This window comes from Arabidopsis thaliana, chromosome 5, assembly GCF_000001735.4.
Source record: "Arabidopsis thaliana chromosome 5, partial sequence".
In the NCBI taxonomy this organism is placed as follows: Eukaryota; Viridiplantae; Streptophyta; class Magnoliopsida; order Brassicales; family Brassicaceae; genus Arabidopsis; species Arabidopsis thaliana.
The window spans coordinates 24,697,245-24,709,786 of NC_003076.8; the positions used below are offsets into that span (position 1 = coordinate 24,697,245).

Here is a 12,542-nt window from a genome sequence, read left to right on the forward strand (position 1 = left end):
TTCGTAAAAGAAATTTTAACTTGTAGGTTTTGGTTCATGATATCACAAGATGACATGTGGTCTATATTGGATCTTCTCTCTCAAACCAAAAATCGATCGAAGTACAAAAGAAAGATATATATGGAGATGTCAGACGATCATGTCTTTTAATAAAGTACTACTCTATTTATGGTTTTTATTTGGTCTAATCTTCTGTTTGTAGCTAATTGTAATATGATAAAATTAGATATACTTCTTGTTTGATTTTATGTTATAAATACATAAACCAGACATGTTTAATAACATTTGAGGGAAAGTATAAAGTATTCACATGTGGTTTGTTCAACAAGTTACAAGAATTGTCGTTCAAGTCCTTACCAAATATGTTACGAGTTACATTTAGGGATGGATTCATGTTTCGTGGATTCGTCACAACAATTATTTAATAGTTGTCAATTAAATTTGGTTCAAAATTTCTGTAATAAAAATTCTTTTAAGAATAAATCTGATGTAGCCTAATGTTCTTATTTTGAGTGCTTAAAGTCTCTTAGGTTACCATGTGATTAGCAATATGTTTGGGCATTCTTAGGATGTATTTTTGGTGCATTTTCAGTATAAGATGTTTTTAATCTGCAAGTCGTAAGCGAAAGATTATGCATTTGGATTGCATTTGCATGGTAGAAGATGTATTTCAATTGATACTGAGATATGTGATAAGTGATTGTTAATTATAGCAAGAATGTATCCTTTATCTAAAGATTGATATCCGATCCCTTCGTATTTCTCTGATTCTTAAATCTCTCTCAAACCCCTAAATAGCTCAGCAAATCTTTCACTATCATTTTTTTTATATAAAAAGATGGATATCCGTGTTATTTGTCTTTTGCATTGTGTACGTAGGTAGTAGTGTTGTTTGTACGTACATGCAAGATTGAATGTGTAGAACAAGTGTACCAGTTTTGGGCCATATTGGGCTTCTACTGTACCTATTCTCTACGTTACACTTATTTTTATTATTTTGACGAACTTAGCTGCATGCTGTATAGTGTATACGATGTATAGCAGTTAATGCCCACTTCATGAATGATGATATATTGTTAGTATTTTGGTTCAATATACCGATTTGACTCCAGTTCAAGTTTTTCCCATTTGTGCGGTTCTCAAAACAAACAGTGAAGAACATATCTAGAATAATTGTGAGTAATTTAAGAAATCACAGAAATATTAAAATCATTAAAAAAAAGTTCCTAGTTTTCGCAAAAAAAAGTTAATAACTAGAGTCCTTAAAAAACCTAAGAATACCCGGCCCACTAGACCCATAACTAATTAACTATATAGGTCCAAGAGAAATCTTTTTCGCAATCAATTTATTAAAATCATAAATGGAAATAGTTCATGTAATTTGTAGTATACTTTTTTGAGAATAAAACAAAATTTAAGAAAAATATCTGGTAGATCACTCTGTTTTTACTGAGCACTTGATATTTTCTTTGTAGAAAATCATATTATTAGAGTAGGAAGAAAGAAGGACGAACATTTGTTTTGTGGAAATAAACTGGTGAACAATTAACATCTAATTACGACACGTGGTTATACGTATCCATGTAAAACCCGCAATTAACTTTGTACGTAAGGTTTCAAGTTCAACTTGAATAATTATACGCAGCCTAAATTAGAAAAATACAAAACTTTAATCCAACCCTCCTTTGGGTTTGGAAAACTGGCTATTAATACATTTGGTAATTAAAATAAAAAGGGATGGTTATGAAGGTATTAGTACTACCTCATTTGTAATATATAGCTCTGTAGTTTATAAACTATCGAAAAAAATCAAATGTTTTAGTTATATATATTTGATGTTTCTCAACAAATGTTTCATAACTTCATCAAAGAAAAAAACAAATTTTTCTTAAAGAACTTTTAGATAGATTTTTTACTCTATTTTACGCGCTAAACATGTTTTCCTGTAGAATATTTTTTTGTTCATAAAGAATGTTTAGAAAGTAAATATATAGTACGTTTGTTCATTTGGATAATCGAATCAACTTCTGTAATCATCTCGCATTCACCACTATAAAGAAAATGAAGTGCAAAATTTAACTTGGAATATAACAAGAACAATACATATAAAGAACCTTAACCAAAAGGTGAAGAAAAAATCAATAGGAAAACAAGACAAAACGGTTGAGGGGAAATGCAAAAACAAACAAATGAAAAGAAATGAGAAATGTTAAAAAAGGATGTGTTAAGGAAGATGTCGTGTGGGACTCAATTTATTTCATTTCTAGTTATGATCATACCATCACGTGCCTCTATCACTTCTCCACACCTTTTGTTTGGTAATTCAAAATGTGTCATAAAATTAAAATGATAGAGATTCTAATTTTCATCCGAGTTTAATTAAGATCATATAGAGATAGAGATATATGGTTGTATGATACCTTTCAGTAAACATCAGTGTGCACCATTATAGCCACATAGAGCTTAGAAGTGTTATAATTAGGTTTGTATACTTGATTTGGTGACTGTTGTGATGACATTGAGATTGAAGTGATCATATATATGCAGCTCATGTATCGGTTCATCCATTAAATTTTACCAAGTGGAACAAAAATATAATTAAGAATTTGAACAATAACCGATATTACCACAGCTAAATATTAGTTCCAAAAATACTGTAATTTTCCAAACAAATTCAAAAATATAGGAAGAGTTCTTAAAGATTTGAGTCAAATGGTAATTGATTTGACGACTGATTACATAACATAGTCATCAATAGTTGTACATAGTGTATATATATATATATATATATATATATATATATATATATATATATATACATTGGAGGTTAAGAATATATGATATGTCGAACGACTAAAAGAGAAAAAAGGATATACGAAATAGAAAAGTTGTGTTACGTAATATATATAGACAATACACACAAATTTCAAGCATCACGCATGACAGCTTTATAACGGAATAGATTCCTCATGGATATATAGAGAAGATGTGCGAAGTATATACATTTCAAATTTTACTTATTGTAGCTTTCTTTAAAAAGTTTGTTCTTACCAGAATTATATATCCATAGGTTAGTATAATTACTTCTTATTTAGTTTTTAGTATTACAACATGTTCTTTCTAAAACTATTATACCTATTGAATAATAAATTTAAAATATATGTTTTTATACATTTTATTTCTCTTCACATCTTTTCGAGTAGTATAACAAATGAGATATTTTTTCTATAAAGAAGAAATGAGATACTTTCGAAACTCTACTAATTGATACGTTACGTGAATTAAGGTTTTAATGTTCATGAAAATTGTGTTTCACTTTATACATTCCCAAAATTTTAATAAACCACATGGGGGAATGCATATATGAATATACTATACCTTATTCTCTATTTTATGCTAATTTAGATTTACAATGTCAATAGTAGAAAATCCAAATGTGAAGTGTCTTCTTAGTAAAATTGGAGATATTATATTCTACATTTCTTCACGTTAAGCCGAAAATATGACCGGTTTTTAACAAGCACCAAAAATGGAATATACACCACCTCTTCACATCTACAAATGAAAGCACAAGTGAAGGAAAAGGAACGTTGAAAAACAATTATTTGTTCTCCAAGACCATTTACCAATCAAATTAATAGATATTAAATTCTAAGATAATTGATAAATGTTAACAAACAAACAAAAAACGATGTGTCGTCTAACATCTCAAAATTTCATATTTTTAAAATTTGCATAAATCTATGTAAAATTAAAAAGCTCAAAATGTTGGTTATTATGTTATTTTAAAATATTAGTGATAAATTTTGGCGTAGAACTAAATTTTTCCATGAGGATGAAAACAATGGAATCTCAATTCTCGCCTAAAAATGATATTAGTTCTAAAATATACATTTGATTATAAACATCGTAGAGGTACAAAATTGTATTATAATACTTTAGTCATATATCAAATCATATTTTTAAGTTTCTTTAAATTGTTATAATATATAGTGGAAGTTGATATGAGAGTATATGACAATAGCCTATACAAACTTTAACACACCACAGTAAATTAATGGACATGAGAATCTTGAATCATCTTCAGTAATTCCAGAAAGGTTCAAGATCAACCGGTCCAGTAGAGGAAGACGGATCTTCTTGAGAATCAAACCGTCTCTTACCAAATTCAAAATCCGATGAGATATCAGTGTTCATGTCAGTTGAAACTCCGGTTTCTTGTGAGACACTCATCGTTTTGAGACTTTGTCTTCTGTTGTTCTCGATCATAGCATGTAGAACTGAGTGTTCTTGCGTGAGAACCGGGCTCTGTAGATTCATAGAAACCTGGAGGGACTGAGTTTGATAGAGTGGAATCCTGTGAAAAATGTCGGCTTGGATCGAGTTAAGAACAGGGCTGCTGAAGCAATTGAGTGTGGTTCCTTGGTTTTGATCCGTTTGGTTGGAGAAGCAGGGCACGTAGACCGGTTCTGTTTTGGTTTTATCGTTGTAAGGCGAAGAATCGGTTAAAGAGGGCAAAAGCGAAGGGTTAAAGTCGGTTCCGAGTGAACCGATTCGGATTAGACTCGAAATCGGGATCTTCTTCCCTCCAGCACTCTTTTGGAACACCCTGCATATCACCCATTCATTCTGCAAACCCCAAAACAAAAACAAAATTAGTAAACAAAAGGAAAACAGAGCATAAACAGAGTAAGTGTTTGGTTTTCGGGTTAACCTTTGCGGTTTTCGGCAAGTTATGGGCAGAGAATTTTCCTTCAAGCCTGTACTCATGCATCACCCAGTTGGTTTTCTGACCTTTAGGAGCTCTTCCTCTATAGAAAACAAGTGTCTTCTTCATCCCAACAAGTGATTTGCCTCGGTATATCTCTTTATCCTTCCCGGTCGCCTTCCAATAACCGGCTTCAGTTGCTCGGTTAGTTCTTAAACCGGTGGGATACTTTCTGTCTCTCACACAGAAAAAATACCATTCTTTCTCACCCATTTTTGCCATCCCTATATACACAAAAAAATCAATCTTCCAACAACATTAGCTCTCAAGAAGAAGACAAAGAGAACACTTGTTTAGATTCAGAAAAAAAAAAGACTTTAAAACTTGAAATCCTGATTTATGATCAAAACATACATGGTAACTCCCATGGCTCTGATTTGTTTAAATCAACTTCACCGATAGCTTTAGCTGAGAAGCTGGTGTCAAGAACCTTCTTATGGAGATAGTGAGTTATGAGTTCTTCATCTGTTGGATGAAACCTGAACCCAGGAGGTAAATCCATCTGCTCTTCCTCCTTTTGAAACCCACAAAAAGTCTCCATCGTTTCTTCCCCAAGAAACCTTAAACCCTTAAAACTGAAACCAAAACCTGATTTTTTTTTTTAATGGGTTTCTTGATTTGATCTTGGACGTTTTTTTTTTTTGAAGATATAGATTCAGAGAGTACTATGCAGATAAATTTATAAATAAAGAGAGAAAAAGATGAACAGAGAAGTTAGGGAGAAAGGTTAGGAAGATGAAGAGGAAAATATAAAGGGAAAAGAGCCAAATGAAACTATAAAGTTTGGAACTTTCAAGGAGTGGAGAAAAACGAAATTGCGATATTTCATTTTCTTAATTATAAGAAAATTACGTCAAAACGAAAATTTTGTTTTTTTAAGAATTTGGAAGAATAAAAAGAGTATATGTATTTCCCAATTTTTTTGTGTGAGAAGAAAGATACGTAGTGTGTAACGCAACTTGGGTAGGTTGTTTTAGCACTTTCCCCTTTTAAAAAACTTTTTTTCTGAGCTTTTTAAATATTCGTAGAAAATAATTCAATTTTGAAAAAAAAAATATTAGACCTTTTTTAAATTAAGGAACTGTTTTGGGATAGTTATAGGAGCTAGAAAATAAATAAATCAATAAGGAAATAAATATCTGTGAATTAAGTTAATTCAATTAACAAGAGAATGGAAATTCTTTGAATCTAACGCATTAAGCATGGTTACTATAATTGTATTGAAATATACAAAGAATGATCTATAACCTTATTACGTCGGTTAAGCAAATACAATGAATAATGACAATGTCTTAGAAAAACAAAGTTACACAGAAATAACTATGTGGTTTTTAATATTTATGGTGGCAACACTTAATTCAGTGATTAGCAAAAGAGTTTAGAGTTCATATTTTCCATTATATTTCATACGCAAGAGGTTTTAGATATCCTTTTGTATTCGTTTGAAAAGAATAATGGATGGTACTTTAGGGGGTGTTATTCGTTAATGGATTTTAATAGAATTGAAATCCAATACTAATCCACTGTTATTCAACTAATGATTCTAAATCCAACTTTAAAATCTAGTGTTATTGGAACTCATATTTGTAAATGATGCTGAATAGATTTTAAAGTTTGGTGTTATTCAATTAAGATTTTAAATATTTCATTAAAATCCAATGTTATTCAAAACTAAAAGACTTGTAAAATCTTTATATATTAATTGATTTGAAATGAAACCTCTTTGGAGTTTCATGAGTAAATCATTAGAATCAAAATCCAAAACATATTGCAGAGATTTTGAAATTCATACAAACATATTCTTAAAAACAATATCAGAAAACAAATCTAAAGCTTAAAGAATTGACTTTAACTCCATAATTGAATAACACCACCTTAGAATCTTAAATTATACTAATAAATAAATGTTGTTATTTTTTCGGACTTTCATTGAATTAAACTATCTTGTAAAATTTGCCAAAAAAAAAAAAACTATCTTGTAAAACAATACCAACAAATAATCTGTTTCACTGCTCTATAATGGATATAATTTTTTTTCTTTAATAAATTGTATGACTTCCCTTATCATTTGTATATTGAACCATATCTAACCACTTTTGAGATCAAACAGATCTTATAATTTTAATAAGGAAGTCTGTGCTTGTTGGCAAATAAGAATAATTAAAGTTGAAATTTAGATGATTTAGTACCAGTTGAATACAATGTAAGATAGTAATGTTTTAGCATAAAATAATATAACTACCTTTAAAACTCTCTTTCCAAAAGAAGAATCAAGAAGGCATGATTGACAAATGATGTTTCTGCTGGTACTTTTATTGGTTCTTTAATCTTGTTACCTCATTCGTCAAAGTTTTAATTATTATTACGTTTTTAAAACCAGTTAGAAAAGGTCAAAGAAATATAATAAATACTTTAGGTTTTATTGAGAGATTTCTATTTCGAAGAGTGAAGTGCGTTCGGTGTACTATTAACAAAATTTGATTTTGGTACCATAAGGTTGCAGAAAAAAAAAAAAAAAAAAAAATTTGGTACCATAAATTGGCATTTATTTAGGAATAAAAAGGTGCTCAGGGTGGATGTTCCCCTAGAAACCAATTAGTCTAAATATTTTCCTTGTGTCTGTCTGTATATATTCCAAAATATATATGACGGATTCCACACAGCTTAAAATGAATATTGTGTCGGCCATTTTATACAATCTTACATAGTCGATAAAGATATAAACAATTTTTTCTTTTCAGATCAATTTTAAAAATTATTGTTGATCGACTCAAAGATATTAATTACAGATATTAGAAAAATACTCAAAGGTATTTTTTTATATTTCTGATCATTAACTATGAACCGGTTGTGCCTCGTTTCCTCATGTAAATACTTTTGGAATTTTTTTTGGGGTAGAAATAGAAATCTTGTTTTGTTTTGCCACCCAATAGAGATTCTTTTTATAGTTATTGGTTGTAATAACATTAATTGATTAGAAACATCATTTGGAAAAAGATAAAGCATAAATGTTTAGGCAGCGCCAATTCTTATTTCCCATTCGCTATATTTAAACATATATTAAAATTTAATAAAAGAGTGGTAATTAAGCACGAGAAATATTTCCATTTTATCATCATTTGCATAGTTGAGTTTCACCAAACAATTAGGATTGGCACTCGGTTTACATTTCACCATCCCGCGATCCTTTTCTTTTATGACCAAAAACAATTACAAAATTAAAACTATTGAAAGAAATCTCTATTGCTACGAGTAAGTTATTTATATGCTAAATTGACGTTTCCTTTGACCGCCATTATACTATTTACAGAGTATTTTAGTAAAATAGGTATGAAATTTGAGAGTTATATATTGGAGTATTTTAGCACTATAGGTATGAAATCTGAGAGTTTTCAATAGCCAATGACTAAACTTATTACATACTTGGGTTAAATATAGTCTTTAAGACCTATTCGATTCACTTAACGTTACAACTTTATAGAAAATAGAGCATATTCCATACAACGTTTCTCATTATCTTTACTTAGTTTAGCCGAACCAGAGTGACACTGCATTACGCACAGTTAAGTATATAAACATAGTTTGAAGAAAGATCATTTACGCTTCTTTGTCGTCCTTAACAATATTATACGCACTAGAAACTAATTCCACCTGATTAAAAAACTAGCATCATATTATGCACAAAATGTCAAACATGTCGATAATATTTTTAACTATTAAAATATAATGTCATGGTGGGGAGAGAACATGACCAAATGAAATATTTGGTAGTCTAATAAAATTAGAAATCTGCTTATAGTGTTGCAAATTAGGTGGTAAGAAAGCTACTAATATTTCTATTTAAGGAATAGATCCAGTAAGACAAGACCACGTATTGTTTATGCCCTCGTTTGCAAAGACTTTCTGGTCTCTTCGCTAAATCGTAAGCCTTTGATTTTGTAAATTTTGTATTGTTGTAGTCAACTTAAACCTATATTTGAATCTGCTACGTCATCTTTAGTTTCCTAATACCCGAAAATTTAGACGAATGGCCATGTGTCTATATGTTGAAAAGACGATTAGTATTGAGAAATAAGGATTAAACCGACTAATGAGTGATTAAATAGAACTTAATAAAACTCTAGGGTTGAGGTTGACCACTTTCATGTTCGTGCTTCCGACTCCGCCTACATATGGTATACGGGCCACAAGGCCAGACTCGTTTTTTTTTGTATATGGGCCACTGGGCCAGTCTCGTTTTTTTTATGATTGTTTATCAAAGGAGTGGCAGATTAAGGGAGCTAGCTTTTATGTTGTGATAGCAATTTGACTCATTTGGATACGTTGGGCTCAAAATTGTAGGCTTGAGTCGAAGTGCTTTAAGGATATGGACCAATCATAGATACTACATTACTAGATATGTACAATAGCACAAAGCACAATAAGAAGTTGTTATTTACAGTCTTAAAATGGAAAATAAATTAGAGTGGAATGGTTTGCATTAGTGTTTCTAGCATATCATAACTTAGATTCAAGATCGATAATATGGGTGTGTAAGTTGGAGACGATAAAAAACATATAAATTATGTCATTGTGTTTTTTTTTTTTTTTGTCTAGTTTGAAAAATTATCAAATTGCTACTTGCTAGTAGCAAATAGCAATGTTTACCGACTTTGCAATCAAATTTTGCCCATCGTTTCGTTTCTAGGCATTGTTTTGGATTAAAATCCTGTGGGCCGCTTTTGGAGTCTCTTTGGACCATGTTTTACTGACTAATCCAGAATAAAGGTGTGGGCTGCATTCTTTATTTTTGTCAAAAATATCTGATAATGGATAATGCAAACAAATCCAAATTTCATTATATTCAAAAGAAATGAAATCTCCCAATCTTCAAATGCTAATATAATAATTTTTCCAAGTTTGTATCATGATCACCTTAAAAGTGGCAATTTCTTTTATTTTCTTTTTGACAACAATCAAATTTTACAAAATGTGTTTGACAACATTTTTGTTTTGTTGTTGTTAAGAATATGTGGTTTTACCTTCATATTAGATTGCAACAATATACTACAATTATGCAAATACGATTGTATATAAACTAAGTAGGACCCAATCCAACGAGGAAAAGCCTCATACACAGTCAGCAACACGTTTCATGCGACGACCCTGACAATGATGTTTTTTACTTTTTTCACTCCTCTTTCTCATAAGGAAAAAAAAGATACAGAAAAATCATTTTCAAAGAAATAATTCTGTTTTATTTAGTGGATAAGTTTGATAATCATGAAATCATAGTAACACATAATCCGGATCTTCAGATTGGTCAACAATTGTTAATCACTATGAGTGAGTTAATTATTTATTAGCACAAGTTCGTAATCAACGGTGAAAAATGGATATGGGGAATGGAATGGATAAAGTCAAAAAAATCTAATTGGATAAACAAGGACCCACCTTACGAGTAAATTCCAGTTTTGTCTTAAAAACAACACAAGTTTCTGCGTAACTGTACAAAGTGTTCTCTTCCAATTTGATGTCGAGAGGTCAATAAAGTGATGAGCTTTTTGTGATTTTTTCCTCATTCAAAATCTTTGCACTTTTTCACTCTCCTTCAATCTCAAATTTCTGAGTCTTTCTTGGTTCACTTTCCTTAAACACGATTTGACATGGATGCAATTTCATCTCTTGGAACCAATTGTGTTCTTTCTGGGGTTTCTCCATTTTCACAAGAGAATCAATCAAAATCGAAACTTTCTCCGTTTATGAGTCTTGATTTGAAGGAACATCCAATGGCTTCAGCAGATTTCACCAACCAAACCTTAACCGCTTTCTCTTCTTCCTCTGCGTCTCCTGTAAGCAAAAACAAAAAACAAACATCTCTTTTTTGTTTCTTTAATCCAAATCTTTGGTGACTTTATAGATTCCCTAATTGACTTGTGTTTGAAAATGGTTAGTTTCAGGCAAAGACATCATCGATTGGTATGAGTAGAGGAATGAGATGGTGGGAGAAGTCAACAAATCACAACATGTTAGAGATTCAATCTGCCAATCATCTTGTTGACTCTTTGTTAAACGCTGGAGATAGATTGGTTGTTCTTGATTTCTACTCTCCTGGTTGTGGTGGCTGCAAATCTCTCCACCCAAAGGTATGAAATATGAATAGTGTACTTTTTTGTGGATAGATTCAGTGAATCTGGTTTTGTGTATTGATATGTTGTTTTTTTGTATATAACAGATATGTCAATTGGCAGAAACAAACCCAAATGTGATGTTTCTGAAAGTGAATCAAGAAGAGCTTAGAACAATGTGTCATGGTCTAAACGTTCATGTGCTGCCTTTCTTTAAGTTCTATAGAGGAGCAGAGGGTAAAGTCTGTAGCTTCAGCTGCACTATTGCAACTGTAAGCAAATATATCTGATGATCAAATAACATTGTGCTGGTTTTAATATCATTGGCACTTAGGTAGTAAACTGAAACTCTTTTTGATTGAATGTGCAGATCAATAAGTTCAAGAAAGCGTTGGATAAGCACGGTAGTGAAAGATGCAGCCTCGGGGATGCAAAGGGATTAGACGAGAAGGAACTCGCGGCTTTGGCATCGGTTGGTGAACTGAAAATGAATTCTTTAACAATGCATCAAGCTAGCAACATTGGTTATAAAACAGAGGAGCAATATCAAACGATGGTGTTATAAAGAGATGACTTTTTTCATTAAGGTTCTTATTGAATTGTAGATATTAGTATTATTTGTGCTTGGTTTGGCACTTACATTCATTTTAGTTTCACACCATTACTACCAGTGGCAATTTCAATTAACTGATAAGATTGAATCAATCTTTGGCTCTTATGATTATATTGTGATAAATCTTGTAGCTTCAACTTTTTTAATACAATCTCTTTTACAATATGAAAGATCAATGGATTAAGATCTTAACACAGTTTCAAGAGCAAGATTTCAATATTGTTGTAAAGAAACTCTTAACAGGTTTTGTTAGATCCGAAATCAGCTATCTAATCCAATCAGATAAGAAAGTTTTGGTTTTGACTAATCTAGTATATTTAAAAACAGGTTATGAAAGGCTTTACCTCAGCGTCAAGATTGTAATCATGTATATCAGATCTGATGATTATTTTGAAATCCATCATTGGTAAAGCCTTTTTCACTTTTAAAAATCAAATCAAAAACAGGTTTTCTAAAAACTGAAAATAAATGAGATAAAGTTTTATGCATCAGAGAGATTCCCATTATAGACTATAGTCAACACAGAATATTTTCTGATGTCCCTGTCTGTTAATCGTCACTTGCAAACAACACAAATCTAAAACACCAGATGATACCAAGTTGAAAAGAACCTTTAAACTTGAAAAAAAATCTTCAAAGTAATTAAAAGTTATAAACCATCAAAGGTATCAACAACTATCAGCAACCAAATCCTATAATACTACTAAATTCAATAAAGAAATAAGATTCAAAATAGAGAAACAAGATTGTAATGAAGAAACGGCGTTTAGAAACAGAGACTAAAGAACAGAGAGAATGATAAGTTAGGGTTATGGATGTTTGCTCGGACTTATAAAGAGGTTGGTTCTTGTAGTTAAGGTTGGGCCGGGCCGGACCGTTATCTAATAGAATAAAATATGTAATAAATATATAGTTTAGTGATTAAACAGCAATGGGGATGTAGCTCAGATGGTAGAGCGCTCGCTTAGCATGCGAGAGGTACGGGGATCGATACCCCGCATCTCCATCTTTTTATTTTTTACGTAACAAGAAGCTTCCTATATTCGTCCTACGA

At 31.1% G+C, this 12,542-nt stretch overlaps 2 protein-coding genes, 1 long non-coding RNA gene and 3 other non-coding genes across 8 annotated transcripts; 3 read left to right on the forward strand and 3 right to left on the reverse strand.

The window, feature by feature from the left end:
- Nucleotides 1-2,169: 2,169 nt before the first annotated feature.
- On the forward strand, nt 2,170-2,373 carry AT5G08995. Its single transcript, NR_143148.1, has one exon. It is a non-coding gene; the product is annotated as an other RNA (long non-coding RNA).
- Nucleotides 2,374-3,817: 1,444 nt separating this feature from the next.
- NAC100 (NAC domain containing protein 100) lies at nt 3,818-5,543 on the reverse strand. 2 transcript variants are annotated; one of them, NM_125536.4, is made up of 3 exons: nt 5,123-5,543; nt 4,715-4,992; nt 3,818-4,629 (listed from the first exon to the last, which is right to left on the reverse strand). In NM_125536.4, exons 1-3 carry the CDS (start codon nt 5,307-5,309, stop codon nt 4,084-4,086), a joined length of 1,011 nt encoding a protein of 336 aa, NP_200951.1. In that variant the 5' UTR covers nt 5,310-5,543; the 3' UTR covers nt 3,818-4,083. The 2 variants fall into 2 exon arrangements, with proteins under 2 accessions (NP_200951.1, NP_001331908.1); NM_001345474.1 differs by having other exon boundaries at nt 3,878-4,629; nt 4,715-5,517.
- A 4,657-nt stretch (nt 5,544-10,200) lies between these two features.
- Nucleotides 10,201-12,152, forward strand: ACHT5 (atypical CYS HIS rich thioredoxin 5). 2 transcript variants are annotated; one of them, NM_125537.3, is made up of 4 exons: nt 10,201-10,599; nt 10,702-10,893; nt 10,983-11,147; nt 11,246-12,152. In NM_125537.3, the coding sequence occupies exons 1-4, from the start codon at nt 10,414-10,416 to the stop codon at nt 11,438-11,440; spliced, it is 738 nt and encodes a 245-aa protein (NP_200952.1). In that variant the 5' UTR covers nt 10,201-10,413; the 3' UTR covers nt 11,441-12,152. The 2 variants fall into 2 exon arrangements, with proteins under 2 accessions (NP_200952.1, NP_001330106.1); NM_001345475.1 differs by having other exon boundaries at nt 10,983-12,152.
- On the reverse strand, nt 11,830-11,897 carry AT5G09000. The gene has a single exon (NR_143149.1). It is a non-coding gene; the product is annotated as an other RNA (small nucleolar RNA).
- AT5G09005 lies at nt 11,973-12,053 on the reverse strand. Its single transcript, NR_143150.1, has one exon. It is a non-coding gene; the product is annotated as an other RNA (small nucleolar RNA).
- A 269-nt stretch (nt 12,153-12,421) lies between the features above and the next one.
- AT5G61445 lies at nt 12,422-12,494 on the forward strand. Its single transcript has one exon. It is a non-coding gene; the product is annotated as a tRNA-Ala (tRNA).
- The last annotated feature ends 48 nt before the right edge of the window (nt 12,495-12,542 follow it).

What these genes read in the sequence shown, in the direction of transcription:
- ACHT5 (NM_125537.3), top strand. Translation starts at nt 10,414, where the DNA reads ATGGATGCAATTTCATCTCTTGGAACCAATTGTGTTCTTTCTGGGGTT. An exon ending in GCAAATCTCTCCACCCAAAG is followed by an intron (nt 10,894 to 10,982) that starts GTATGAAATATG and finishes TGTATATAACAG; the next exon opens with ATATGTCAATTGGCAGAAAC. An exon ending in TCAGCTGCACTATTGCAACT is followed by an intron (nt 11,148 to 11,245) that starts GTAAGCAAATAT and finishes TTGAATGTGCAG; the next exon opens with ATCAATAAGTTCAAGAAAGC.
- NAC100 (NM_125536.4), bottom strand. Translation starts at nt 5,309, where the DNA reads ATGGAGACTTTTTGTGGGTTTCAAAAGGAGGAAGAGCAGATGGATTTA. An exon ending in AGAGCCATGGGAGTTACCAT is followed by an intron (nt 4,993 to 5,122) that starts GTATGTTTTGAT and finishes TTGTGTATATAG; the next exon opens with GGATGGCAAAAATGGGTGAG. An exon ending in ACTTGCCGAAAACCGCAAAG is followed by an intron (nt 4,630 to 4,714) that starts GTTAACCCGAAA and finishes TGGGGTTTGCAG; the next exon opens with AATGAATGGGTGATATGCAG.